At 38.7% G+C, this 27,520-nt stretch overlaps 1 protein-coding gene across 5 annotated transcripts in view; it reads left to right on the forward strand.

Annotated features, from left to right (window-relative positions):
- Nucleotides 1-27,520, forward strand: part of CARMIL1 (capping protein regulator and myosin 1 linker 1) — a 319,730-nt gene that overhangs the window by 251,339 nt on the left and 40,871 nt on the right. For all 5 annotated transcript variants that reach the window (XM_059938045.1, XM_059938046.1, XM_059938048.1 and 2 more), the window contains 3 exons: nt 2,544-2,719; nt 5,827-5,914; nt 9,759-9,908. In XM_059938045.1, coding sequence (XP_059794028.1) covers nt 2,544-2,719; nt 5,827-5,914; nt 9,759-9,908 — 414 coding nt within the window. The remainder of the gene's footprint in view (nt 1-2,543; nt 2,720-5,826; nt 5,915-9,758; nt 9,909-27,520) is intronic.

Genomic DNA, 27,520 nt, shown 5'->3' on the forward strand with positions numbered 1-27,520 from the left:
TAGAGTATAAAGTGTCGGGCTAGAGGTGGTGGTAGGGGACTAACTGCAAAATATCTGTCAAATTGGATGCCCAGGGCAGGATGAAATTCCTTTTTATAGGGTCAAAAATCATGCAGTAGTCGATTTGTAGAGCAGAAAGAGACCTTAGAAATAATTTTATAGGTCAGAAAGCAGAGATCTGCAAAGGTTCTTCACTTAACGCTGCGCACTTAACATTCCACAGAAATTTCACGTCGGGGTCTGCATCGGAAGCCAGGCTTCCCTCCTTAGGTCTGGAGTTCATTCCAACTGAATTAGCACTGTCATGCAGGGGACCTTTCAGAAAGTCACGCTACATTGATGAACGTGACAGAATTCAAACAGCGTATTGATACCTGAGGTCGTTCTTATCAGGAGTGCTGGACTCTGCTACTCCATCTGGAACAGAATGTGTTTATTGCCAAAGAGGACAATGATTTGTCTTAAACTGACTCCTTTGGCATTGCTTGTAGCTCTCTTGGAATAATGTACTAAATGAGTGATTCGTCAGAGTTCTCACAGGGACAGAGCACTGTCAGAATACGAGTGGCTTTTGGAAACTTCTCAAGTGGCTGCCTCCGCCACTCCTCTCCTGCTTTTCACAAGATCTTTATAAACATCCTGCCGCCCTGCTGCTCATCCTACAGCGTGATGAGGGATTGTACTGTTGGCATCATGCTTTGCATGTGAATATATGAGCAGAGAGACTAGTCTTTCCATAATAATGCTCCACTAGTCCCCTTCATACTGCAATAGTAATGGGATCAAGCTTGGCTTTCTTTTTTTTTTTTTAACATCCTTATTGGAGTATAATTGCTTTACAATGGTGTGTCAGTTTCTGTTTTATAACAAAGTGTATCAGTTATACATATACATATGTTCCCATATCTCTTCCCTCTTGTGTCTCCCTCCCTCCCACCCTCCCTATCCCACCCCTCTAGGTGGTCACAAATCACCGAACTGATCTCCCTGTGCTATGTGGCTGCTTCCCACTAGCTATCTATTTTTTGTTTGGTAGTGTATATATGTCCGTGCCACTCTCTCAGTTTGTCACAGCTTACCCTTCCCCCTCCCCATATCCTCAAGTCCATTTTCTAGTAGGTCTATGTCTTTATTCCTGTCTTGCCCCTAGGTTCTTCATGACTTTTTTTTTTTCTTCTTAGATTCCATATATATGTGTTAGCATACTATATTTGTTTTTCTCTTTCTGACTTACTTCACTCTGTATGACAGACTCTAGGTCCATCCACCTCACTACAAATAACTCAATTTCATTTCTTTTTATGGCTGAGTAATATTCCATTGTATATATGTGCCACATCTTTTTTATCCATTCATCTGATGATGGACACTTAGGTTGCTTCCATGTCCTGGCTATTGTAAATAGAGCTGCAATGAACACTTTGGTACATGACTCTTTTTGAATTATGGTTTTCTCAGGGTATATGCTGGGATCTTATCATGAAGATTAGCATCTTTGAAAACAAATTAATAACATCTGTGATATACTGAACTTTTATTGTATGCTAGACACGATACTGAACACTTTACACATGTAACATCATTTAATCTTCAGTAATCCTATGGGACAAGAACTTTTTTATTTGCCATTTTATAGATGAGGAAAGTAAAATTGAGAGATCAGTAACTTAGCCCAGTGTCACTCAGCTGGGATTCAAATTTAGGTCTGACGCTAACTTGGGTGCCCTTTCCACACTTACCAGCCGTGCCATCCATCTCAGGCAAATTGTTTAACTTCCCTTAGCTCATATTCTTCAACTATAAAATGGTGATCACACGAATAGCTTCTGTACCCATCTTCACAGATGTTGGAAGGATAAAATGGACGAAACATTTTTAAAATTCTGAAGTGCTATATAAGTAGGTTTTGACTGTTATTATTAATGTTGTTTATAAAGTGCTCTGTTAATATCTGTGTCTGTTATTCATGTTTTTTTATTGTTCTGATAACAATTATAATTTTGCTTAACACTAAAGGTTTTCTTTTAAAAGGGGAGAACTAGCAGTTGTTATATAGTGGTTTGCTATGACTGCTCTTTTGATGGAGCTATTGAATGCTTCACCCTGATTTGAGGTTTCTGTGATTTGTGAAATTGCACAAGAGTTCTAACTTGATGTATGTTCTAGGGACATCTGTAACTTTATTTGCTAATACCCAGGAGAACAGTCTGGTGTGGTAAATTGGTGTATATGTGTCTTTCTAAATCTTATCATGAATGCCTCTGTGTTAAGTACAGCTAGCACACCACCATGCTTCAGATGCCAGGGTGAAGCCTGCGTGGATCTGCCAGGTGTCTGATTTAAAGTGATCACCTGAGATCAGTGATCACCCAGCAGTCACAAGTCGCCCCAGGGCAGCTCCGAATCCCTAGTCGCACCTAGGACTCTGTCGTGTCCCTGTTCTCCGAGAGCTTGATGTCATATATAACCACCTTTCAGTTTTATGGCGGGCGCCGCCGGGGCTGTGTCATCATCTCTCTCTCTCCACTTGTGCTGCATTGCAGGCGTTGCTTGAGTCCATGGTTGATGCTGCCGAGAATCTTTGCCCCAATGTGATGAAAAAAGCCCACATTCGGCAGGACTTGATTCATGCCAGCACTGAAAAGATCTCCATCCCACGTACTTTTGTTAAAAATGTCCTGTTGGAGCAGTCTGGAATTGATATCCTTAACAAAATTAGGTAGGTTTATAATGTTAATAAACCGAGGAGCTGCAGTGTCTGTGAATGCAGTTGAGGCAGCTGTGAAGAGCGTTATCGTTGGCTTTATTTGTACAGAATGTGTTTAGACATGTGTAAGAGGCAGCGACTATATACAGATATAGCTGTGCATAAATGCATAGGTTTAATACATTTCCAAAATCAGATGACCCCAGATATGCCTGCATTACTGAGGAACAGTTACCTGCTCTTTTTAAGAGTTTTTTTTTTTTTTAAGAGGGGGGTACATGTTTGTAAGCCCCTCTTTTTCTCTGCTTCTGAAGCTTATCTTTCACCTTTATAAATCACTAACTTTTGAAGAGTGAGGTCAGTTCGCTTTCTACCGCCAGACTATTTGGAGCCAATGCACAGCCTATAAATAGGCAAAGAGGCCCACTAGGACTTCACCATATTTTCCTTTGGGTTCTTTGATGGGTCTGTGAGACTCTGTATGTGCTAATGGTGCTCTGGAGTGTTTACATAGATTTCTGCTTGATAAAGTTTGAAAATTATGCCTAGGTATAAATATTTAGAAGGTGTGGTCACCAACAAACTTTCCTGGATTTTTACGTAGAAACTCTGGGATGATCACCAGTATTACATTATAGCTTAGCTAATTCTCATTATGTTTTCTAGTTGGAGAGTCAGGTGACTAAAAACCAAATTCAGAAGCGTTTAAAATTTCCCATTTTAACCATGTCCAAATCTTGATAAGAATAATTAGGAGTAGCAAAAATAACAGCTCCTATCTGGAGAGTTGAGAGAGGTACTGACACATCATGATGTAGCTTGATGACAGCCTGCAAGAAAAATAAGAGTTAAAAACAAAATATGCAAAAAAAATTATGTCATCACAATGTAGATATCAAAGGCTGATAACCTTAAAGCTAGACTATAGAACTTTGAGGGTTTAGGAATTCTGTAGTAACTAGACAGTTTCAGGTCTAAGATACAGCTATAGTGTGTGTGTGTGTGTGTGTGTGTGTGTCTTTTAAACAAAGATCCTAATGCCTATTCAACTGAATTGCAAGGCAACTGGAAGGACTTGAGAAATTAAGAAAAGACTTTCAGAGGGTTTTTAGGACCCCACAGATTGTGATTTTATGAACTCTAGCCCAGGTGCGCTTACATATTTCTGTAACCTGTCGTTTCAGAATTTCTATTGAAGTCCCTTAAGTATTAAGGAGAAAAAAAATGTATTGACCACCATTTTTCATAATAGTGGATTGAACCACCAGTAGATCATATTCTGCCTTTCCTGGAGTACCAGATTCTGTCAGATATGTTCATTTCCCTTGAAAATGGGCAAATTCTAAAAGTTGAATAGCAGTATAAAACTCCTCACTTAAATAAATCAGTTATATGTCCACTAACTCCTTACTTGGCTTCTTATAATGCATTATACTGAGCACTGATAGAATGAAAATAGGCACATGCAAGCTAAATTGAATCTTTTCCTTTAAAAGTTTTGCAAACTGGAAGTTCAATCAGGAAGGAAGTAGAGCGTCCAGTAGCAAAATGATAGAATGGTCCTGAAACATTAAAAAATAATTGCTTTTTTAAAAAAATTTTATTTTATATTGGAGCATAGTTGATTAACAATGTTATGTTAGTTTCAGGTGCACAGCAAAATGATTCAGTTATACATAACACGTATCTATTGTTTTCTTTTTAAGAACCTTTTTTTGATGTTATAACTTGCAATAAACTTTCCCTTCCGACCTCAGAGAGGGGCGGGGTGGGGAAGAGAAACAAACTACTGACTCTGTAGTCTTAGAAGGAAGCAAAATTTCCAAACATGTCTGAAAGCATCAGGGGAAGTACTTGTTAACATTACATTCCCAGGCCTCTCTGGATGTTTGGGGTGGGACCTAGTTATCTGTATTTTTCATAAGCAACCCAGGTGAATCTTATCAGTGGACACCTCTGGGGAATAATATAGTATTAGATAAACTAAGTAGCTAGTGAGACCTTGTTTCAGAGACAGGAATTAAAGAAACATTCCTTTTTATGTAGCCCAGGAAAATTTTTAGTGTAGTCATCAAAGAGTTGATGCTTCCCCTCTGCACTGCCATCAGAAATCTTCTGAGCAGAAACATTGCAATGCAAATTATTGCCTTTCAGTTAGAAAGATTTTTCCCTATTACACAAATATACTTTCAACTTTAGTTTTAGGAATAAATCATCTTATTTTGATACCTTCTTTCCCTGCTCGAAAATTTTTTAAATTATTGACTTCAGAAGTAGGCTGAAATTATGTGACGATGTTGGAACGTGGGTATGTATCTCTCCAGCACGTTTACCTTTCAGTGTATTGTGCATTTATGCACATTCGTGCATGTGTGCATTTAGGTAGGGTTATTTAGACTGAAGACACACATGGAAGTTGAATTCTTGGGAATGCCAAATAGCTAAAATGCTAACTAAAATACCAGCCCTCTGATGGAAACCTTAGTGGCTGAGTCATTTATTAGTAAAAACTACAAGCTACTTCTTGTTGTCTGGGCATCTTTGTAAGGTTAGGTAAGAGGCACTAAAACTAAATATTTTGATAACTTCTGTTCATAAAAGGCAAGAGAACAGTGAATTTGACTTGATGGCAAGTCAAAGCAGAAGCAGTTCAATATGGTACCATTTGACTGGTAAAAAGTTTTGTAAAAGGCGATGGATATGCATATGAAAGAAATAACCAAGACGTCACAACCAGACTAGATTTTCTTAATTTACTCCAGCCCAAGTTTGTTTTCATTTATGTCAATGGATGAATTGTTCTTCCCACATGGTACATACGGTTCCCATTAAGTTTGTCTTTATCCAGATGTTTTTCATTTCTCCCGCTAAATCTTGAGTTTTGAAATTGCAGAGGCAGGTTGGAATTGGTGAAGAAAGTCTATTACCTGTGTGTTTATGGCAGTGTTTAAGGCTTATTTTTGGAAATCCTTAGCCCTGTTTGCACATTCTTATATGCCATTTTCAAAGACAGAAACTAAATCACAGTTGACCTTATCAACATAGTATCAAGGGTGGGTGATTTTTTTTCCCTCTTGCACAAATTAAAATGCCACTCTGTGCTTCTGATTTTCACACAGTGAAGTGAAGTTGACCGTGGCCTCCTTCCTATCTGACCGAATCGTGGATGAAATTCTGGATGCACTTTCACACTGCCATCACAAACTGGTAAGTGCTATGGACATCTTGAACCCTTATCCTAACCCCTGGTCTGGTCTGCGGTAATGCAGGGCAGCCTCCGGCGTGGGGATGTGGTTGCTTTTCTACATTTTATTCCTTTGCAGCTTTATGGGTTAAAATCCTAGTTTGCCTCCTCCTCCTTCATTGCTTCCAGCTGTTCTAGAGCATGTTAGAATTTCTCCAGAGAGAATGGAAGGGCAAAGCAGAAGCGACAGTACTCAGAATTGTTGTTCATTTATAATGTGTACAGGTCAAAAATTTTGATAGGAGATGATGTTGGGACTAAGGTCTAAAATTGAGAATTTTTTTTAGATTATAGTTGACCCTTGAACAACACCGAGGGCTTGGAGCAGGACCCTCCTTGCAGTTGAAAATCCACATATAACTTATAGTTGGCTCTCCACATCCGAGGATTCAGCCAACCCGGATCGTGTAGTACTGTAGTATTTACTACTAAAAAAAATTCTCGTGTAAGTGGGCCTGCACAGCTCAAACCCATGTAGTCCAAGGCTCACCTGTATTTAATGTATCTGTGCTCGTTTTGTTGTTCTCTGATATGATTATCTGATAACAGAGTATTCTTAAAAACATGACGGAAATGAAATGTTTGGAGTCCAAAGAGAGTGCAAGAGTAAAATGGACATATTCCAGCAATTGATAGCTGCCGAGTGTCTAACCAGGCCTTTTGGATATCACCAAGGTGAAAAACTAAAATTGTCTTCATCTAGAGACTGCTTCTACATCAAGGTAGAAACTAGGTAGAAATATTTCCAATATCAGTGCATATGAAAAGTATATCAGAAACTTCACGAAGTCCTCTGAGGTGCAGATGAAGGTTTTATAAGTGGCTATATCTTGTGTCTCGAAAATATTTGTGATATGATGCAGTAGAAATCTCCCAAACAAGTTATGACAGTGTTTTCTCCAGAGAAGAATTGCAGGTTAACTATGTAGGCTGTAGATACCCTACAGTTTTATGGCATTGAGTTGTTGGGTGACGGTAGAGAACACCAAAGTCACAGGAGCAGCAACAGCTTCTTCTGCGAGGCAGACAAAATGAGTATTTTGAAAAATTCATTTGAGAAAAATATCTGACTCTTCTCTAAAATCTAAAAGATAAGCTGGACATCTTTAGCTGCTCCCAGTATTGCCTATGGACTGGAGCTGGCCCACTAATCAATGGTTACTAGTCCGTGACAAGGCAAGTTCAGAAACTAAGAGGAAGCGTGGAGAGACTTCTAGAGCAATTTGACATGGCAATAATATCCAAACACATGTTATTTAAATTTTTTTTAAAATTTGTATTGTATTTTATCAATATACTGGTTTGTGGCAAATTGGAAATACAAAAAACTGGTTCATCACCAAAGAGATTTTAAGAAGCACTGGTTTGCAGTTCGTTGCACAATAAAGAGCTACAACCTTGTCAAGAGATCACAATTCAAACTTTTTTTTTTTAATAAGCAGAAACAAAATCAATAAAGCATCCTTTATAGAAATAGTTTATTGATAACCTACAGCTCCAGGGACTGTCTCAGGATGCCTACTTGATGATACAGATACTAGATGTTGTATGAATATGGCTGCATGTGAGAACTACACTGACACTTTGAATATTTTCACTTTTTTTGCATTTATCCTTCTTTGAAGAATATGGTAACTCTAAGTACTGACATTTTCTTTTTACAATCGAAAAAGAATTGTGTGAATGCACTTTCGTTTTGAATTTCTTACTGCTGATTTGGATTGTAAGTCGAGAGCTTAACTGCTGTGTGAAAGAAATTGTACCTTCAAAGTGAAATACTGCTTTCAAAGACATTCCAGTAGCGTTAATATTTTCTCCAACTTAAGTTTAGAAATATTCCCGAAGTTTCCATAGAATTGTCAACTGGTTCTCAACGTTTCAAAGTTCCTGGTGATGAATCAGCTCAGCACTAGAGCTTATTAATTTCAGCCCAGTTTATTTCATCTCTTACCATTTACTTTTTTAGGTTTATCTAAAGTACAACACTGGTAATTAATAAGTCATGTAAAATATGATAATTATTACATGAAAACAATGAACGCTAGCAATAATTAAAATTTTATTAGCAATTTCTTTCCTTTCAGTCCTTTAAAAATAATGAAGGTTGGAATCATTTTATTTCCCCTCGTTAGATACTTTTGAGCACTAGGTATAGAAAGAAATTCTTTCAGAGGAAATACGAAATAAAATTAACAAAAAAGAACACTTCTTATTTTCTTTCGTACTAAGTGTTCTCCTCATTTACCCTGTGTCAGTTATTTTTCTGGTTTAAATTTCCCTTATATTTCCACCAGTAATGTTGGTGGCAGTGACATCATACTTCACTTACTTTTTTTTTTTCCAAGGGGGAGATAACATTTTTATTGTGGAAAATTTCAAATACAGACAAGAACAGAGAAAGTATGACAATGAGCCCTCCTTTGCCCACTATTCAGTTTTAACAGTTATCCCAATATTTTGCTGATCTTTCTTTGCTTTTTCTACCTCTCCCCCCACCCCACACCACACACGCACACACTTTTTTCTCTGGCCTATTTTAAAGCATCTCTCGTATACCATGCCATTTTGCTGTAAATACTTCAGAAGGCGTCTCTAACTGGCAGCATGATTTTTACATGATTGCCGAAACAGTCACACCTAACAAAATCAACAAAGATTCCTTATTACCAGTGAGAATCCACTTTCTATTCAGATTTCCCCAATTGACTCAGAGATGTCTTCTTACAGTTAAGATGTTGGAATCAGCATCCAGACCAGCCCCGAGTTGCTATGGTTGTGGGTCTAATCCAGCGACTTCAATCTGTCCTTCCCCTTTGACTTCCTTCCTTCCTAGTGTTTTTTTTTCTTCTTTTTAAATAGATCTTTATTGGAGTATAATTGCTTCACAATACTGTGTTAGTTTCTGTTGTACACCAAAGTGAATCAGCCATATGCTTACGTATGTCCCCATATCTCCTCCCTCTTGAGCCTCCCTCCCTCCCTCCCTATCCCACCCCTCTAGGTGGTCACAAAGCACCGAGCTGATCTCCCTGTGCTATGTGGCTGCTTCCCACTAGCTGTCTGTTTTACGTTTGGTAGTGTATATATGTCCATGCCACTCTCTCACTTCGTCCCAGCTTCCCCTTCCCCGCCATGTCCTCAGATCTATTCCCTACATCTACATCTTTATTCCTGCCCTGCAACTAGGTTCATCAGTACCATTTTTTTTTTTTTTAGATTCCATATATATGTGTTAGCATACGGTATTTGTTTTTCTCTTTCTGACTTACTTCACTCTGTATGACAGAGTCTAGGTCCATCCACCCCACTACAAATAACTCAATTTCGTTTCTTTTTATGGCTGAGTAATATTCCATTGTATATATGTGCCACATCTTCTTTATCCGTTCATCTGTCGATGGACATTTAGGTGATTGTATTGAAGGCTGAAAGCTGAAAAAAATCACATCAGCTTCCTGAAAATGTTCATAATGCATCTTTTGGAAAACAAAAATACATGCCTACTTTGTGCATATTTACACGAACATGGCAAAGATTTATGAATTACCTGTTTTTCAACTAACGTCTCAAAAGATGTTTAAAAGGAGATTTTGTAATTTCTTGTTTAAAATACTCCACCTTCCAAAGAAAGATGATAAAAGAGGTAACGTACTCCAGTGTGAATGTATTAAGAGTCGCCATTAACCAAGTGCAGACAGTATCCTTCACTGCGCCACCTTGAGGAAGGTATCTTCTGGAATTCAGCTGACCTGCTGTTCCCTTGCCTCTGGGCTTTCATTTCTCCTTGGATGTGTCTTGATTCTCTAGGCCGACCATTTCAGCAGACGTGGCAAGGCCCTTCCTCAGCAAGATTCCTTGGAGATCGAGCTGCCTGAGGAGAAGCCCGTTAAACGCTCAATCGTCATGGTGGAGGAGCTCACAGAGATAGAACGTTTGGAAGATCTGGATACTTGTATGGTAAGACACATCTTTTGGTGACAGCATTATCCCATTCACTGGATTTGCTATTGTTTTTTTAAAAAAAATCTCACTTTTACAAACCAGACCAAATAAAACTTCCCTGCAGAGACAGTTCTTTCAGAAACTTGTTGCTGTATATAGTCTGTTAATGACGCTGATAAAGCTTAACCTTCAGGTTCCCGTGAAGGCCCTATAATTCACTTTTTATCTGTAATTTTGTAAAACTTTTCTTAGCAAGTACCTCCACCCACCCCACTCACCCCCAAAAAAACGAAAAATTGTGAAAATTTCAGTGAACATAAAACTTGGATCTGTCCCTAAAGCCATAGTGGGGGGTGGGAACTCCTAAATTAATTAGGAGAAATTATTTATTTACCTTTTAAAGGTCATTTGTGACAGGAAAATATCTTTAAATAAATAAGCTTTCAGAAAAACGTGGGGAAGGACTTTTTCCCCCAAAAAATACGTAGGGTGATTATCTCTTTGTTGGTCCTATAGGTTTTTTTTTTTTTTAATCTCTTGCTTCTTCCTGTTTTTTCTTTACACAATTTTGGGGTACACCCTAAGATTTGCATTTCCTGTTTAGTTCATATTCTCTTTCATTGACTTGACTTGATGTGCTTTAGAAGATGGAATATGGTGCATCCACGTGGTGCATCCATCTGACCATAAAACTAGAGTATTCAGGTTGTTGATACTTCATTTTTCTGGGGACAATTTGATGTCAGTTCTTATTTTATTATTCTAAAATTTGTGGTATTAGTATAGTTATTTCTCATTTTACCATTAATATAGTTGTATATACCTCTGTATTAAATATGTTTTCATCCTCTGTATTTAGTATTTTTATGTTTTACTAAAACATTCATTTTTAGTAATTTCTTATAATCTGAGAGGGTGCTGGTGAGACTAGGTTTGGTCTACTTATGTGCCCAAATATTTCTATATCAGCTTCTGATTTTAGTAATTTTTCAATGCAGCCATTGTAAAGAAATAGTACTTGTTTTTAACTTTCAAAACCAAAGATCTGATGAGACTGATACTATTTTTCTAGCCCAGAAGAGAATATGCTTTAAGTAGTTCCTTATTTATAAACCATTACTATCATCTTTTAAAATCTGTGAATAAAATAGTTAAATGCCCTCCAGATAAAACCTTATCATATACAAGGAGACTAGCAAAGAAAGACTAAAATGTATCTTAGATTTCAACATTAGTATGTTAGTATATATTTCAACTAGTAACATTCTAGTATAACTAAAGATAAATAATTTTCTGTTAATATATAACTGTATAAATCTGTAAATATATTTGGTCTATGTAGAGGGAATATCAAGTTTTTTAAAACTTGCTTGTCCAGTATGTTATAAAATGTATGTTTAATAAATATTTTAAATTTTGTTTACACTTTGAGGCAATAGACACTAAGTTATCATAGGGTAATTATTCTGGAAACCTCTTAGGCTAACCCTAAAAAAAAAAAGCAGTAATAGGAAATAGATTTGAATTAAAAATTTAAAATTAACTCTACATATGATGTTTTCTGCCAGAAATATCTGGTTGTGTGTGAGTTGGAAAGGGGTATAGGAAACATGAGTTTTTGAGTTCATAAGTCATGTGGTTTTGGGTGATGGAGTGTTGGTTAAAAAAGATTGGCTTAGCTCATGTAAGGATGGTTTTAAATCGTATAAGCTTGGTTTGTTTTTGTTTGATTGACTAATTTGCTTTGTTATGTGAAAGAAAAAAAAGTTGTTCTCCTTAAATAAAGTGGGTGGGGTGAGGATAGAGGAAAAGAACCCTTTTTTAAAATTTAGTTTTTATTGAGATACAATTGACATAACATTGTATTAGTTTTAGGTGTACAACATAATGATTCAATATATGTATATATTGCAGAGTGATTGTAACAAGTTTAATTAACATCATCACCACACATAGGTATGATTTTTTTCCTTGTGATGAGAACTTTTATGCTTTACTCTCTTAGCAACTTCAAATATGCAGTACAGTATTGTTAACTGCAGTCACCATGCTGTACTTTACATTGCCAGGACTTATTATAACTGGAAGTTTGTACTTTGAAAAAGAAATGCAGATACAGGACCACTATGAGGACCAAAGGGCAAACCATGCTGCAGGCACATCCAGCACCGTGTGGCTTCCATTTTGTAAAAACTGTCTTGTTGCCATGATGCAGAAAGAGGCAGAACTAGATGGAGATCTCTCTGAACTTCACTCAAAGGATGACCCAGGTTAGAAGGGTGGTCTTTTTCTGGTTCAGACGGCTGGGAGGCAAGCAGTTAGGGCCATTCCTGACGTGAGCACCTACTGAATCCTAGGACCAGAAGCAGGGCCTCTGGTGTCGAGTGTCTTGTTGAGACAAGACGGAGCTCTCTATAAAGAAAACAAATACTTGGGCAGAATTTTTAAGCCATTAAAAATAGCATTTTTTTCAGTTCTAAAAATTTTGTCTTTGATCATTGTTTTAACGAGGCTAATGAATCATTAAGTAGCAGAAAACCAGAGCCAAGTTTGATGTTAGTTTAATGAAAAAGAACATTTTTGTGTAGAAAGTGCAACTCAGTGGATTTTGTGCTATAATAATTTCCTCTATACTCTCAGCCTAACTATTGATTCTAAGTCACCCAAAGATAGCCCCATTTACATGGGCAGTTACCCCAGGTGCAAAGGTCCCACTCTGAAAGAAAATCAGCTTTCTAAACTCTGGACTTCTTACCCTAAGCCAGTGGTACAAACTCACAACTAATTGGAAAGAGCATTAGATTTGCCTTTTTAAGTTACTTTCACTGCCACCTTCCATAATCAAAGTAGCAAATCATTTTTGTTTCTCATTGACATCTTACCACATATTTCAAGTTGTTATCCTTATGTGGTGCGATTTAAAAAATTTTTTGAAGTACATATTTCAAAGGGAGAGACATTTAATTGGTGATGATTTTCTAAATGAGCCTATATGTATTCTTTGGCAGCGTTTAGATCTTAAGTGGTCCAGGAAGTAAGGACACAAGATAAACTGTTGCATAGAAAATTCTAGAAGCATTTAAGTACATGCATACAACCTTTCCTACATGTAATTATGCATCCCTGGCGGGTAGAAATTGTGCCACATGGAGCCAGAGCACTCTTGAATGTGACTGCTCTGGGAGATGCTGTAACTTTATTCCCTAAAATGTTTGTTTGTAGCCCGAAGCCCTGAAATAGTTTCCCTAGGACATTCCAAAGTAACTCTGACTCATCACCAACCTTCTACTTATAGATTCAAGATTGTTAACAGATCCTGGCATTTTCTATTTGTGATGTTCATGGTATCTACTAAATCCATTTTTGAACATTTCTTTAACAGACTTAGTGGAGATTCTGGGCATCTCTTTTTTCCCCTGTTCCTGGATATCTTTATGTTTTCCTCCATTTCTCTGTGGTCCAAAAGTCAATTCCATTTCAGTGCTTAAGTCTCTTTAAAGAACCGATAGCTATGATAGCACTAGGGAAGGTTCAGAGCCGTAGATTAGTTGTTGAAGTACATATTAGTTTGAACTTAAGGGATTGCCTTTGTGGAGATGGAAACAATGATTGATTTCTTAGAAGGAAATTCTTCACTTAGTCAACACCTATTAAACTTGCACTTTGAGGGCTGAAATAGGGATGATTGAATGATTTGATGGGGCCTGTTATCTGCTGGGAGGATGACTGAGAGCTTCTCATCAACCTTAATTTCATAAAGTTGAAGAAAAAGGCTGATTTCTTTAAACAAAATGGCAGAAAGGGGAATCATTTTTAAAAACTCTGTCTCCAATCAAGTAATTTTTTTTTTTTTTCCTTTTAACTAGAAAGAAACTAAGAGGTAATTTAGTTTACTTGGTGGGGAGGAGGGCAGCGTAGAACAAGAACTGTTAGAATAACCTGCAGGGTTTTTCAACCTGTATCCACTGTCGTAGCGCCAGAGATTCTGATAACCCTTTAACTCCAGGGCTGGGAATCAGATGGCTTGAAAAGTCTTCTTATTCATTTATTTAACACTTACATAGCACCTATGACATGCTAGGCACTAGTCTAAGCTTTTTATTAAATAGCAACCAGTTTAATTCTCATGACAACCTATGAAGGATAGGTGTTGTTAATACCTTCTATTTAACAGATGAGGAAACTGAGGCATGGAAACATTAAGTAACTTGGCCGAGATGATCTAAGGTCACCCAAAAGCAGGCACCCAGTGGTCTGTAGACCACTGCATGTTTAACCGGTCTGCTATAATCTGTATACTGATTTCATATCTGGTACATTTCTTGCAATCAGAATTAAATTCCAAGTTAGATTTAAATAGACTGCATTGTTTTATGCAAAATATCTGCTTACTATGTCTATACTAAATTAATAGGTGAACAGAAACACAAGTGAAAAATGTGTGCCACTTAACCTTAATGTAAGCCCATAGTTTTTAAACATTATTGGAAACAACTGCATCAGGGATCTGATCCACTTAATTGTTATCCAATTGTTAGAAATGAATCTGTCTACTTTGGGCTTACCTGGAACATTCGGTGCCTCTCCATGTGTTATTTTGTTGCTGACAGTGATTAATTAGCTTTCCAATGTGCTTCTTGTCATTTCAACATACATGCCTTGTATGTCAAGCTGAAACGTGTATTCACTTAGAGTCTTTATTGTCTGTAGACCATCTGTTCTTTTCCTGCAATCAGGTGCTCTTAGGAAATCAGTATTTCCCACCATATCTTTCAACTTTGGTTTGTCATTGGCCCTTGGGGTATTAAAGGATACAGTTCTCCTTCTACTGACTGGTAATGTCTACATATTTAATTTGTCACGATATATAGTCTACTACCTTTAAAAAATCGCATAAGTTTGGGGTTTCAAATAATGTGCCAAGTGGTGAAGAGTCAGTATCTGCTCCTTAGGCAGAACTAGCTCACTAATTGTGTGTAATTCTTTCAATTATTTTAATGAGTGTCATACCAGTTTTAAATCAAAATGTATTCATGCAGAGGAACAGGTCATCTGCTTACTGCTCTTTCCTAGGAAAACAATTTTAAAAGGCTTGAATTGTTACAGAATATATCTTGTGTATCCTTGCTCCAATGACCAAATAGCAATTATTTTCCCTTGACAAATTCAACCTCAAATTTCCATATATAATTTTTAAGCTTTTTAACATAGATTAAAATTCAGTGAAGATCCATTTGTCTTGGTCAAAATGATATTTTATTTTTAAACAAATCACCTCATTTTCACATACCAACAGTTATTAATTGAACTAATCTATTAACAGTGTTGCCAAGCACAGACTATTAAGTGGATATCTCATTTAAAATTAGTCACACTGATATTAATTGTGCACAGAAGGTCGTTCAAGTCCTGTTTGTTTCCTCTTACAGTTTTATTTATTCTGTACTGTCATTTTCATATTGATATCACTCTGGAAAAATGGAGGCTTAACTTATTAACCACTAGAAAGCAACATATGAAAACCTTAATTTCCAAATTCTAAATTTCAGAACTATGATACCATCTGTATAATTCAGCTAAAATGTATGTTCGTTAAAATTTCTAGTAATTTTTTTGACAGCCCTTTGTGGAAGTGCCAGAAGCACATTCCAGGTCTCATTCCTTCAGGACCAAAGTCCAGAAGGGCCTTGAGCAGAGATTCGGGGATAGCAGAGGGTATGGTGCCCTGGAGAGTCTCTGCTAAATAGACTCACCCCCTTTTTTTCCTATTGTTTTGGGCCTCACAGCATTACTTTTACTGTGTTGTGCTTTTGCATCATGTCATTGACTTTCATTAAGGGCTGCTTTAATATCCCTATAAAAATTGTTACCATATGTGCTTTTTCTACTGGCTGTACCACTGTTGTGGGCACTGTTCAGTTTCATCCCCAGATGCCTTTGTTGCAAATCTATGCAGAAGAAATTGCAGTTCTTTGTCAAGAGGAGTGGAAACCTGGAGCCGTTAGTTTGCTCTGTCTCAGACACAGTGAATTGTGCTATGACTTATGCCTGCCTTTTGTACTGTAAGTTGAGAGGCTCAGAGCTGAATGTGCACTTGACCTATTAAAAGGGTTCTGGGCCTGGGAATTCCTTGGCAGTCCAGTGGTTAGGACTTCGCCTTCCAATGCAGGGGGTGTGGGTTCGATCCCTGGTCGGGGAGCTAAGATCCCACATACCTCGTGGCCAAAAAACGAAAAACATAAAACAGAAACAATACTGTAACAAATTCAGCAGAGACTTTTAAAAATGGTCCACATCAAAAAAATAGGGGTGGGGGTGCAGTTCCAGGCCTAAAGAAGTATAGTTTGTTGTAGTCAGTCTTAATTCTGGCTTCATTTTTTTCCCATTTTTATCCTAATTTACTCATTAAAAACAAAACAAGGAACACTGGAATCACAACTAACTGCTGAACAGTCATCGACAGGAAGACACTGGAACTCACCAAAAAAGATACTCCACATCCAAAGACAAAGGAGAAGCCACAGTGAGATGGTAGGAGGGGCGCAATCACAATAAAATCAAATCCCATAACTGCTGGGTGGGTGACTCACAAACTGGAGAACAATTATACCACAGAAGTCCACCCACTGGAATGAAGGTTCTGAGCCCCACATCAGGCTTCCCAACCTGGGGGTCGGGCAATGGGAGGAGGAATTACTAGAGAATCAGACTTTGATGGCTAGCGGGATTTGATTGCAGGAATTCAACAGGACTGGGGGAAAAAGAGACTCCACTCTTGGAGGGCACACACAAAGTAGTGTGTGCATCGGGACCCAGGGGAAGGAGCAGTGACCCCATAGAGACTGAACCAGACCTACCTGCTAGTGTTGGAGGGTCTCCTGCAGAGGCGGGGGGTGGCTGTGTGCCACCATGAGTACAAGGACACTGGCAACAGAAGTTCTGGGAAGTACTCCTTGGCGTGAGAACCTCCCAGAGTCTGCCATTAGCCCCACCAAAGAGCCCGGGTAGGTTCCAGTGTTGGGTCGCCTCAGGCCAAACAACCAACAGGGAGGGAACCCAGCCCCACCCATCAGCAGACAAGTGGATTAAAGTTTTACTGAACTCTGCCCACCAAAGCAACAGCCAGCTCTACCCACAACCAGTCCCTCCCATCAGGGAACTTGCACAAGCCTCTTAGATAGCCTCATCCACCAGAGGGCAGACAGCAGAAGCAAGAAGAACTACAATCCTGCAGCCTGTGGAACAAAAACCACACTCACAGAAAGACAGACTGGAGGAAAAGGCAGAGGGCTATGTACCAGATGAAGGAACAAGATAAAACCCCAGAAAAACAACTAAATGAAGGGAGATAGGCAACCTTCCAGAAAAAGAATTCAGAATAATGATAGTGAAGATGATCCAGGACCTCAGAAAAAGAATGGAGGCAAAGATCAAGAAGATGCAAGAAATGTTTAACAAAGACCTAGAAGAATTAAAGAACAAACAAACAGAGATGAACAATACAATAATTGAGATGAAAAATACACTAGAAGGAATCAATAGCAGAATAACTGAGGTAGAAGAATGGATAAGTGACCTGGAAGACAGAATGGTGGAATTCACTGCTGCAGAACAGAATAAAGAAAAAAGAATGAAAAGAAATGAAGACAGCCTAAGAGACCTCTGGGACAACATTAAACGCAACAACATTCGCATTATAGGGGTCCCAGAAGGAGAAGAGAGAGAGAAAGGACCCGAGAAAATATTTGAAGAGATTATAGTGGAAAACTTCCCTAACATGGGAAAGGAAATAGCCACCCAAGTCCAGGAAGTGCAGAGGGTCCCATACAGGATAAACCCAAGGAGAAACACGCTGAGACACATAGTAATCAAATTGGCAAAAATTAAAGACAAAGAAGAATTATTGAAAGCAGCCAGGGAAAAATGACAAATAACATACAAGGGAACTCCCATAAGGTTAACAGCTGATTTCTCAGCAGAAACTCTACAAACCAGAAGGGAGTGGCATGATATACTTAAAGTAATGAAAAGAAGAACCTACAACCAAGATTACTCTACCCAGAAAGGATCTCACTCAGATTTGATGGAGAAATCAAAAGCTTTACAGACAAGCAAAGCTAAGACAATTCAGCACCACCAAACCAGCTCTACAACAAATGCTAAAGGAACTTCTGTAATTAGGAAACACAAGAGAAGAAAAGGACCTACAAAAACAAACGCAAAACAATTAAGAAAATGGTAATAGGAACATACGTATCAATAATTACCTTAAACGTGAATGGATTAAATGCTCCAACCAAAAGACACAGGCTTGCTGAATGGATACAAAAACAAGCCCCATATATATGCTGTCTACAAGAGACCCACTTCAGACCTAGGGACACATACAGACTGAAAGTTAGGGGATGGAAAAAGATATTCCATGCAAATGGAAATCAAAAGAAAGCTGGAGTAGCAGTACTCATATCAGATAAAATAAACTTTAAAATAAAGAATGTTATAAGAGACAAGAAAGGACACTACATAGTGATCAAGGGATTAATCCAAGAAGAAGATATAACAATTACAAATATATATGCACCCAATATAGGAGCACCTCAATACATAAGGCCACTGCTAACAGCTATAAAAGAGGAAATCGACAGTGACACAATAATAGTGGGGGACTTTAACACCTCACTTACACCAATGGACAGATCATCCAAACAGAAAATTAATAACTAAACACAATCTTTAAATGACACAATAGACCAGATAGATTTAATTGATATTTATAGGACATTCCAACCAAAAACAGCAGATAACACTTTCTTCTCAAGTGCGCACGGAACATTCTCCAGGATAGATCACATCTTGGGTCACAAATCAAGCCTCAGTAAATTTAAGAAAATTGAAATCATATCAAGCATCTTTTCTGAGTACAACACTATGAGATTAGAAATCAATTATAGGGAGAAAAACATAAAAAACACAAGCACATGGAGGCTAAACAATACGTTACTGAATAACCAAGTGATCACTGAAGAAATCAAAGAGGAAATCAAAAAATACCTAGAGACAAATGACAATGAAAACACGACAATCCAAAACCTATGGGATTCGGCAAAAGCAATTCTAAGAGGGAAGTTTATAGCTATACAAGCCTACCTCAAGAAACAAGAAAAATTTCAAATAAACAATCTAACCTTACACCTAAAGGAACTAGAGAAAGGAGAACAAACAAAACCCAAAGTTAGCAGAAGGAAAGAAATCATAAAGATCAGAGCAGAAATAACTGAAATAGAAACAAAGAAAACAATAGCAAAGATCAATAAAACTAAAAGCTGGTTCTTTGAGAAGATAAACAAAATTGATAAACTATAGCCAGACTCATCAAGAAAAAGAGGGAGAGGACTGAAATCAATAAAATTAGAAATGAAAAAGGAGAAGTTACAACAGACACCACAGAAATACAAAGCATCCTAAGAGACTACTACAGGCAGCTCTATGCCAATAAAATGGACAACCTGGAAGAAATGGACAAATTCTTAGAAAGGTATAACCTCCCAAGACTGAACCAGGAAGAAATAGAAAATATGAACAGACCAATCACAAGTAATGAAATTGAAACTGATTAAAAATCTGCCAACAAACAAAAGTCCAGGACCAGGTGGCTTCACAGGTGAATTCTATCAAACATTTAGAGAAGAGCTAACACCCATCCTTCTCAAAATCTTCCAAAAAATTGCAGAGGAAGGACAACTCCCAAACTCATTCTATGAGGCCACCATCACCCTGATACCAAAACCAGACAAAGGCACTACAAAAAAAGAAAATTACAGACCAATACCACTGATGAATATAGATGCAAAAATCCTCAACAAAATACTAGCAAACAGAATCCAGCAACACATTAAAAGGATCATACACCATGATCAAGTGGGATTTATCCCAGGGATGCAAGGATTCTTCAATATACGCAAATCAATCAATGTGATGCACCATATTAACAAATTGAAGAAGAAAAACCATATGATCCTCTCAATAGATGCAGAAAAAGCTTTTGACAAAATTCAACACCCATTTATGATAAAAACGCTCCAGAAAGTGGGCATGAGGGAACCTACCTCAACATAATAAAGGCCATATACGACAAACCCACAGCAAACATCATTCTCAGTGGTGAAAAACTGAAAGCATTTCCTCTAAGATCAGGAACAAGACAAGGGTGTCCAATCTCACCACTATTACTCAACATAGTTTTGGAAGTCCTAGCCACGGCAATCAGAGAAGAAAAAGAAATAAAAGGAATACAAATTGGAAAAAGAAGAAGTAAAACTGTCACTGTTTGCAGATGACATGCTACTATACATGGAGGATCCTAAAGATGCCACCAGAAAACTACTAGAGCTAATCAGTGAGTTTGGTAAAGTTGCAGGATACAAAATTAATGCACAGAAATCTCTTGCATTCCTATACACAAATGATGAAAAATCTGAAAGAGAAATTAAGGAAACACTCCCATTTACCATTGCAACAAAAAGAATAAAATACCTAGGAATAAACCCAATTAGGGAGACAAAAGACCTGTATGCAGAAATGTATAAGACACTGATGAAAGAAATTAAAGATGATACTAACAGATGGAGAGATATACCATGTTCTTGGATTGGAAGAATCAGTATTGTGAAAATGATTATACTATCCAAAGCAATCTACAGATTCAGTGCAATCCCTATCTGATTACCAGTGGCATTTTTTACGGAACTGGAACAAAAAATCTTAAAATTTGTATGGAGACACAAACGACCCCGAATAGCCAAAGCAGTCTTGACGAAAAAAAACAGAGCTGGAGGAATCAGACTCCCTGACTTCAGACTATACTACAAAGCTATAGTAATCAAGACATTATGGGACTGGCACAAAAACAGAAAGATAGATCAATGGAACAAGATAGAAAGCTCAGAGATAAACCCATGCACCTATGGTCAACTAATCTATGACAAAGGAGGCAAGGATATACAATGGAGAGAAGACAGTCTCTTCAATAAGTGGTGCTGGGAAAACTGGACAGCTACACGTAAAAGAATGAAATTAGAACACTCCCTAACACCATACACAGAAATAAACTCAAAATTGATTAGAGACCTAAATGTAAGACCGGACACTATAAAACTCTTAGAGGAAAACATAGGAAGAACACTCTTTGCATAAATCACAGCAAGATCTTTTTTGATCCACCTCCTAGAGTAATGGAAATAAAAACAAAAATAAACAAATGGGACCTAATGAAACTTCAAAGCTTTTGCACAGCAAAGGAAACCATAAACAAGACGAAAACACAATGCTCAGAATGTGAGAAAATATTTGCAAACGAATCAATGGACAAAGGATTAATCTCCAAAATATATAAACAGCTCATTCAGCTCAATATTAAAGAAACAAACAACCTAATCCAAAAATGGGCAGAAGACCTAAATAGTCATTTCTCCGAAGAAGACATACAGATGGCCAAGAAGCACATGAAAAGCTGCTCATCAGCACTAATTATTAGAGAAATGCAAATCAAAAGTACAATGAGGTATCACCTCACACCAGTTAGAATGGGCATCATCAGAAAATCTGCAAACAGCAAATGCTGGGGAGGGTGTGGAGAAAAGGGAACCCTCTTGCACTGTTGGTGGGAATGTAAGTTCATACAGCCAGTATGGAGAACAGTATGGAGGTTCCTTAAGAAACTAAAAATAGAATTACCATATAACCCAGCAATCCCCCTACAGGGCATATACCCAGAGAAAACCATAATTCAAAAAGACACATGCACCCCAATGTTCATTGCAGCACTATTTCCAATAGCCAGATCATGGAAGCAACCTAAATGCCCATCAACAGACGAATGGCTAAAGAAGATGTGGTACATATATACTATGGAATATTACTCAGCCATAGAAAGGAATGAAATTGGGTCATTTGTAGAGACATGGATGGATCTAGAGACTGTCATACAGAGTGAAGTAAGTCAGAAAGAGAAAAACAAATATCGTATATTAACGCATGTATGTGGAACCTAGAAAAATGGTACAGATGAATCGGTTTGCAGGACAGAAATTGAGACACAGATGTAGAGAACAAACGTGTGGACTCTAAGGGGGGAAAGTGGCGGGAGGGGTGGGGGTGGTGGTGTGATGAATTGTGCGATTGGGATTGACATGTATACACTGATGTGTATAAAATGGATGACTAATAAGAACCTGCTGTATAAAAAAATAAAATTCAAAAAAAAAAGAAAAGAAAGAAAGAAAGCAGTCAAACTCATAGAAACTGAGTAGAAAAGTGGTTGCCAGGGCAGGGGCTGGGAGGTTGGGGAATAGATATAGGTTAGTAAAAGGGTATAAACTAAAAAACAAAACAAAAACATAACAAAACAAAAAACAACTTGCTGTTCTTCATGAGCCTCAGTTCACTTTTGGACTGAGGTGGTTATCCATTAATACAGTGAAATATGAGATATGGTGGGAAAGAGCTCTGATAGAGATGTGTAGGTTGCTATGGAAGCACAGAGCAGGGGTGCCCAGCCCAGCCTGGGGAGGGCCGTTGTCAAGGAAGCCTTCCTGGAGGAAAGTTCTGAGCATCATGCTTGGTACATAGTAGGCCCTTAGTAACTGTTGGTACAATGAGAGTTAGCATTTGAAGGAGAAGTTGGCCGGGAGGAAAATGAGTAAGTAAATTTAGCAGAGAGAATAGCACTTATAGAGAGGCTTGGCGTGAGGAGAGAGCATCACGATTTGAGGAACTATTGTGGGATTATGGTACAACGGGAATAAAGGGTAGGAGAGAGGATAGGTGATGAGGGTGAAGGCCATATCACAAAGAGCCTTGTAGAGCTCACTAAGGGTTTAGTTGTTTCTATATTGTTTATTTATTTTGAAGGCAACACTGAAGGTGAGGAATATGGGAGAAGGGGCAGATTTTGGCAGAAACAGACGTTAGTGATTCCCATTTTGGTTATGTTGAGGTGAGGTGTTTGCAAGACCCTGGCTTGAGATGTCCAGTAGGGAATTGTAGAGGCGGCCTCGGAGCTCAGTAGCCAGGGCTGGATTGGTAAGTCATCCACGCACAGCCATGGTACAGATGCGCTCACCAGACACCTTCCCTCACCTGACCGCTGTTCCTTCAACTCTATAAGCACTTTTCTTTTCCTACATTCATGACATTTATCTCAGCTTACCTTGAGCTACAGACTTGTATATTCATCTGCCTACTCGACATCTCAATTAGATGTCTACTGGGTATCTCAAACTTAATGTGTCCAAAACAGGATCATTGATTTCCCCTTCCCCTACTGGAGCATTCGTCTTCTCAGTGTGGGACACCACCTTCTATTCTACCCGTTTATTCCTAACTCCACAGTCAGTCTCAGTCTTACCCTTTCCCTTACTGTCCGTATCCACTGCGGCCCCTCACCCTAGCCACCCTTGCCTGTACTCCTGAAATAGACTTGTAGCTTATACTTCTGCTTCCACTCTGGCCTCTCTGCAATCAATCAATCCCCTCTCAGTAGCCCAGGAACTTTCTAAAGTAGAGAACAGATCAGTGTGTGAGGTGTCAGATCCTTTGATGGCTTCCCGTTGCACCCAGAATAAATGGAGTCTCTTCCCCACGGGTTCACAAGGTCCTCCGTGATCTGGCCTCCCTCTCTCTATGTGCTCTACTCTCTCCTTTGTTCACTTCCCTCAAGCCACTGTGGCCTCATTGCTTTTCTCTAGAACTTGCCCTGGCTCCCATCTCATCCTTTTCTTCCTTCAGCTTGGAACACGCTTCACCAGATCTTCCCTCAGCTACCTTTTCCCCGCCACTCAGGTCTTAACTCAGATCTCTCAGAAGTTTTCCTTGACCCTCCGAGCCGAAGAAACCCTCCAGTCTCTCTACCATATTATCCTGTTTTATCTGCTCAGCACTTATCAGTATTTGAAATGATCTTGTTTACTCGTGTAGGTACTTTTTGCCATCTCCCCATGCTGGAGCATACGCTCCTAGAGGGCAGGGGCTGGGATTGTGCTTGGACCACATAATCCCAGTATCTAGTGCCCAGTACCTGGCATGTAATAATTGCTCAGTACATTTTGTTTAATGCCTTGGCTTTGCATTGCAGTTCCTTGCTTAGCTCAACTTTCCTGCTAGATTCTCTGCTCCTTGAGGGTACGGGAGTTACGTCTTTGAATTCTGTACAGCTAATGCCAGCAATAAATGTCAGTAACAGATTTCTCTGGGAACTCTAGAAAATGATTCTTGGCCTGAAAAGGCTATCTTTAAACCTGTGAGGTTCTGTTAATGAGAATATTATAGGTTATATCCTCAGTGATCCAAGCTCTCAGCAAGTTGTATAGGAAAAAAGGAGAAAACCACGTACCCGCTGTGAGACATGCGCTGTGCCCTCTGCTTTGTCATGGCAGCCGTATGTGGTAACTATTTTAACCTGTTTTTCAGATGAGAGCTCAGAGCTCAGAGACGTTAATACAGTTGCCCCATATCACACGGCTGGTTTAGGGGTAGCCAGAGCGGAGGGCTCAACTCCAAATGATCCAGTTCCCAAGCCTGTACCCTCTCTGCTGCACCCCTGGTCTTCAGGCTGGACCAGGTCACTGGAAGAAAAGTCCAGGGAAGGTTGGGTTGGGGAAGAGCCTTTTCACGGAGGGTTTGCACTGAGAGTTTGGTGGGTGGTGTCTCTAACTGCAGGCCAACTCTGTCCCTCCAGGGTTTTACTCTTCCTCTTAGTGAACTGGGAGGGATTCTAACCTGTGGTGGCAAATCCCACCTCTTGAAATAATGGGGCAAGTGATGGCTCGAGTTGTAGGTGTCTGAACTGATGGGAACAAGCAGCAAAAAAAACCGAGAAAAGAGGGCTGTCTGCCTCTGGAAGCTGCATACTGAGAACACACATGATCATCCCCAGTTCAGTCCTGCTTACTCAGGCCATGCCACTGGCCCTGACTTTCAGTTGGACAGTTTTCCTTCTTGCCTAGGAGAATTTGAGGGTTAGCCAAATATCTCCTGAAAATAAAGGCTTGCTAAGGAGGGAATGAAGTTATGATACAGCAAAGGTCAAGATCAGTCCCTATCTATGACTCCGTGGTGCTCTGTTTTGCTTGCTGGGTAAGGTGGAGCCTTAACCTTGGGAACTAGTGCTACAGGCTTTAGACCTAACTGATCTGACTTTGATTATCAAAATTGACGTATGTGGTCATTTTGCTCTCCCAGGCAGGAGATCAACTAACCAGAGCTGAACGGTAGGGTGGGTACCTGTAAGTCAAGCCAGGATTCCCTGGGAGCAGCCTTCATTCCACTTCAGCCCTTGCTCGAGTGCACTGGACCTTTGAACGACGCGGTGGTTAGGGGCGCCGACACCCCCCCCTCCCGAAAATTGGGCTATAACTCTGTACAGCCAGCTCTCTATGTCTGTTGTTCCACCTCTGCAGATTCAACCAGCCTCGGATTGACTAGTACTGTAGTATGTATTTATTGAAAAATAATCCCCACTTAAGTGGACCTGCACAAGTTCAAAGCTATATTGTTCAAGGGTCAACTGTACCCAGTTGAAATCTCCAAATGCCATACCCAGTTCAGCATGGCCAAAATGGCCCTTCCCTGAAAAAGATTTCAGAGTGTCCTCTATCACGGCCGTAGCACAACCTCAGAAAGGGCTTCTAGTTGTGCAATGTGTGGCCTCCACTCCCCAGGTAACTGAATCCGTTGACCATCTGTATCCTGTTATTTGATGCTGAAGCCTTAAATGTTGGAAAATGTTAATGAAAGACAGTCATTGACAAGACAGGGTTTGTTATAGTTAATATTAAGTCAGGACAACAGAGATTACACACATATGCTCTGAAAGCCATTCTTCTTTGGTTGTAATACAACATCACAGTGGCATGTAAAAAGTGTCTTTGATAGACAATTTATCCAATTTCCTCTATAGCTTGGTTGCAAGATTAGTTAAAATGAATAAAAAGTGGGCTGTTTCCTGGAGAAAACATGACAAAGATAAAGATTTAATTTTCTTGTATCAAAAAAATTGTGCAGATCTGGAAAACAAGGAAACAAACCATGTTCATTTAAAAATAGTACTCTACTGTGATCTTCACAAGTCTCATCAGTACAGCTCCCTGAATGTTTTTGTTTTAACATCATGATGCCATTTTAACTTTTATATGAAATGAGATTCTGGATATAAAAGTTAATGAGTGTGATGTGAATAGCTGGATTTAATATTGCATTCAGTAGGAAATGTGGTGCCTCACTAAATCTCCACATCATTCCTCCTTTTGTCCATTGATTTATAGTGGCTCTCTCAGAGTTATGGCTTCCATATACTACTCTTCCTAGATATTAAAGATTGTTGCTCTCCAACAGTCATCATAGGAAGGGTTAGGTATCTCATTTTCTCAGTAAGATTTATACCGCCTCAAACTTTAACAAGTAGAAATGCATAAAAATTACTTTTGAAACTACAAATGTGATGATACTGTTTGGTTAGATATTTTGAGGGTAAAAATAATAATGACTAAGTTTGGGTTCCCCTTGAGCATTGACTCAGATGACAATCTGGTAGGAAATATTTAATTATTATAATCTAGTTCATTAAACAGGGATTACCCATATTCATTTTAAAAATGCACAGAAAAGCACAAGATGACACTAGGATATCTTGAATCAAAAAGCAAGGATTGGCTCTAAATCCAATGGGATCATTGCAAAGGATACAAAATCCAGATTGAAATGGCTTCCACTGGGATACTCCCTGCAACCAAAACAGTAATGACAGTAATAGTTTAGGATACATTGAATTAATTTTAAAAAAATCCTTAAGTCCATAGTAATACTAGGAAAATAAAAGAGAGGGGATGGTACAGAAGATTTAAAAAAGGGAAATTTGATCCTTACAGAGGAATGGCACCTAATAAAATGTGGGAATAATGATAGAAGTAGAAAGTGACAGTTTTGTAGCTCTCTTATATTCATTCATTCAGGCAGGGATTGTCAGTGGTTGTTTACAAATGGGCTCATCTGCATAAACTGAAAGTATCACCTCACAGAGTTATTATTAATTATCAAGAGACAAGGTACCTTTACAAATTACCAAGGGACAAGGTACCTTTCCTGCGAAGCAGTTGGGAGGTTCCTGTCCTATTGAAGTGATCAAATTTAGTGTCACCAAGAGTGGAACAACTTGATCTGGGTGCCACCTGTTGTGATTCAGTTGTTTACAGCATCACCCGTTTGGCATTTTTGCTAAAAATAGTTCACCTGAATCTAATTATGGGGGACAATCAGACAAATATAGAATGTGGGAGAGTCTGTGAAACAATTGGCCTGAATTCTTCAAGAAAGTCAGTATCATGAAAAAGAAAGGCAGGATTGGGGGTGGGGGAAGGAGGGTTTGCTAGATAAAAAAGATGAGAGAAACATAACAATATATCGTGGGTGAATTCTCCATTAGATCCTGCATCTAAAAGGGGGAGGGGGAGTGTTGTAACACATGTGAGGGACAATTGGGGCAATTTGAATGTGGACCATGGTATGTACATAGATACTATGTAATTGCTATTAATTTTGTTAGGTGTATGGTTATGTAGGAGAATATACTTCTT

Source organism: Balaenoptera ricei, chromosome 11 (genome assembly GCF_028023285.1).
Source record: "Balaenoptera ricei isolate mBalRic1 chromosome 11, mBalRic1.hap2, whole genome shotgun sequence".
Classification (NCBI taxonomy): Eukaryota; Metazoa; Chordata; class Mammalia; order Artiodactyla; family Balaenopteridae; genus Balaenoptera; species Balaenoptera ricei.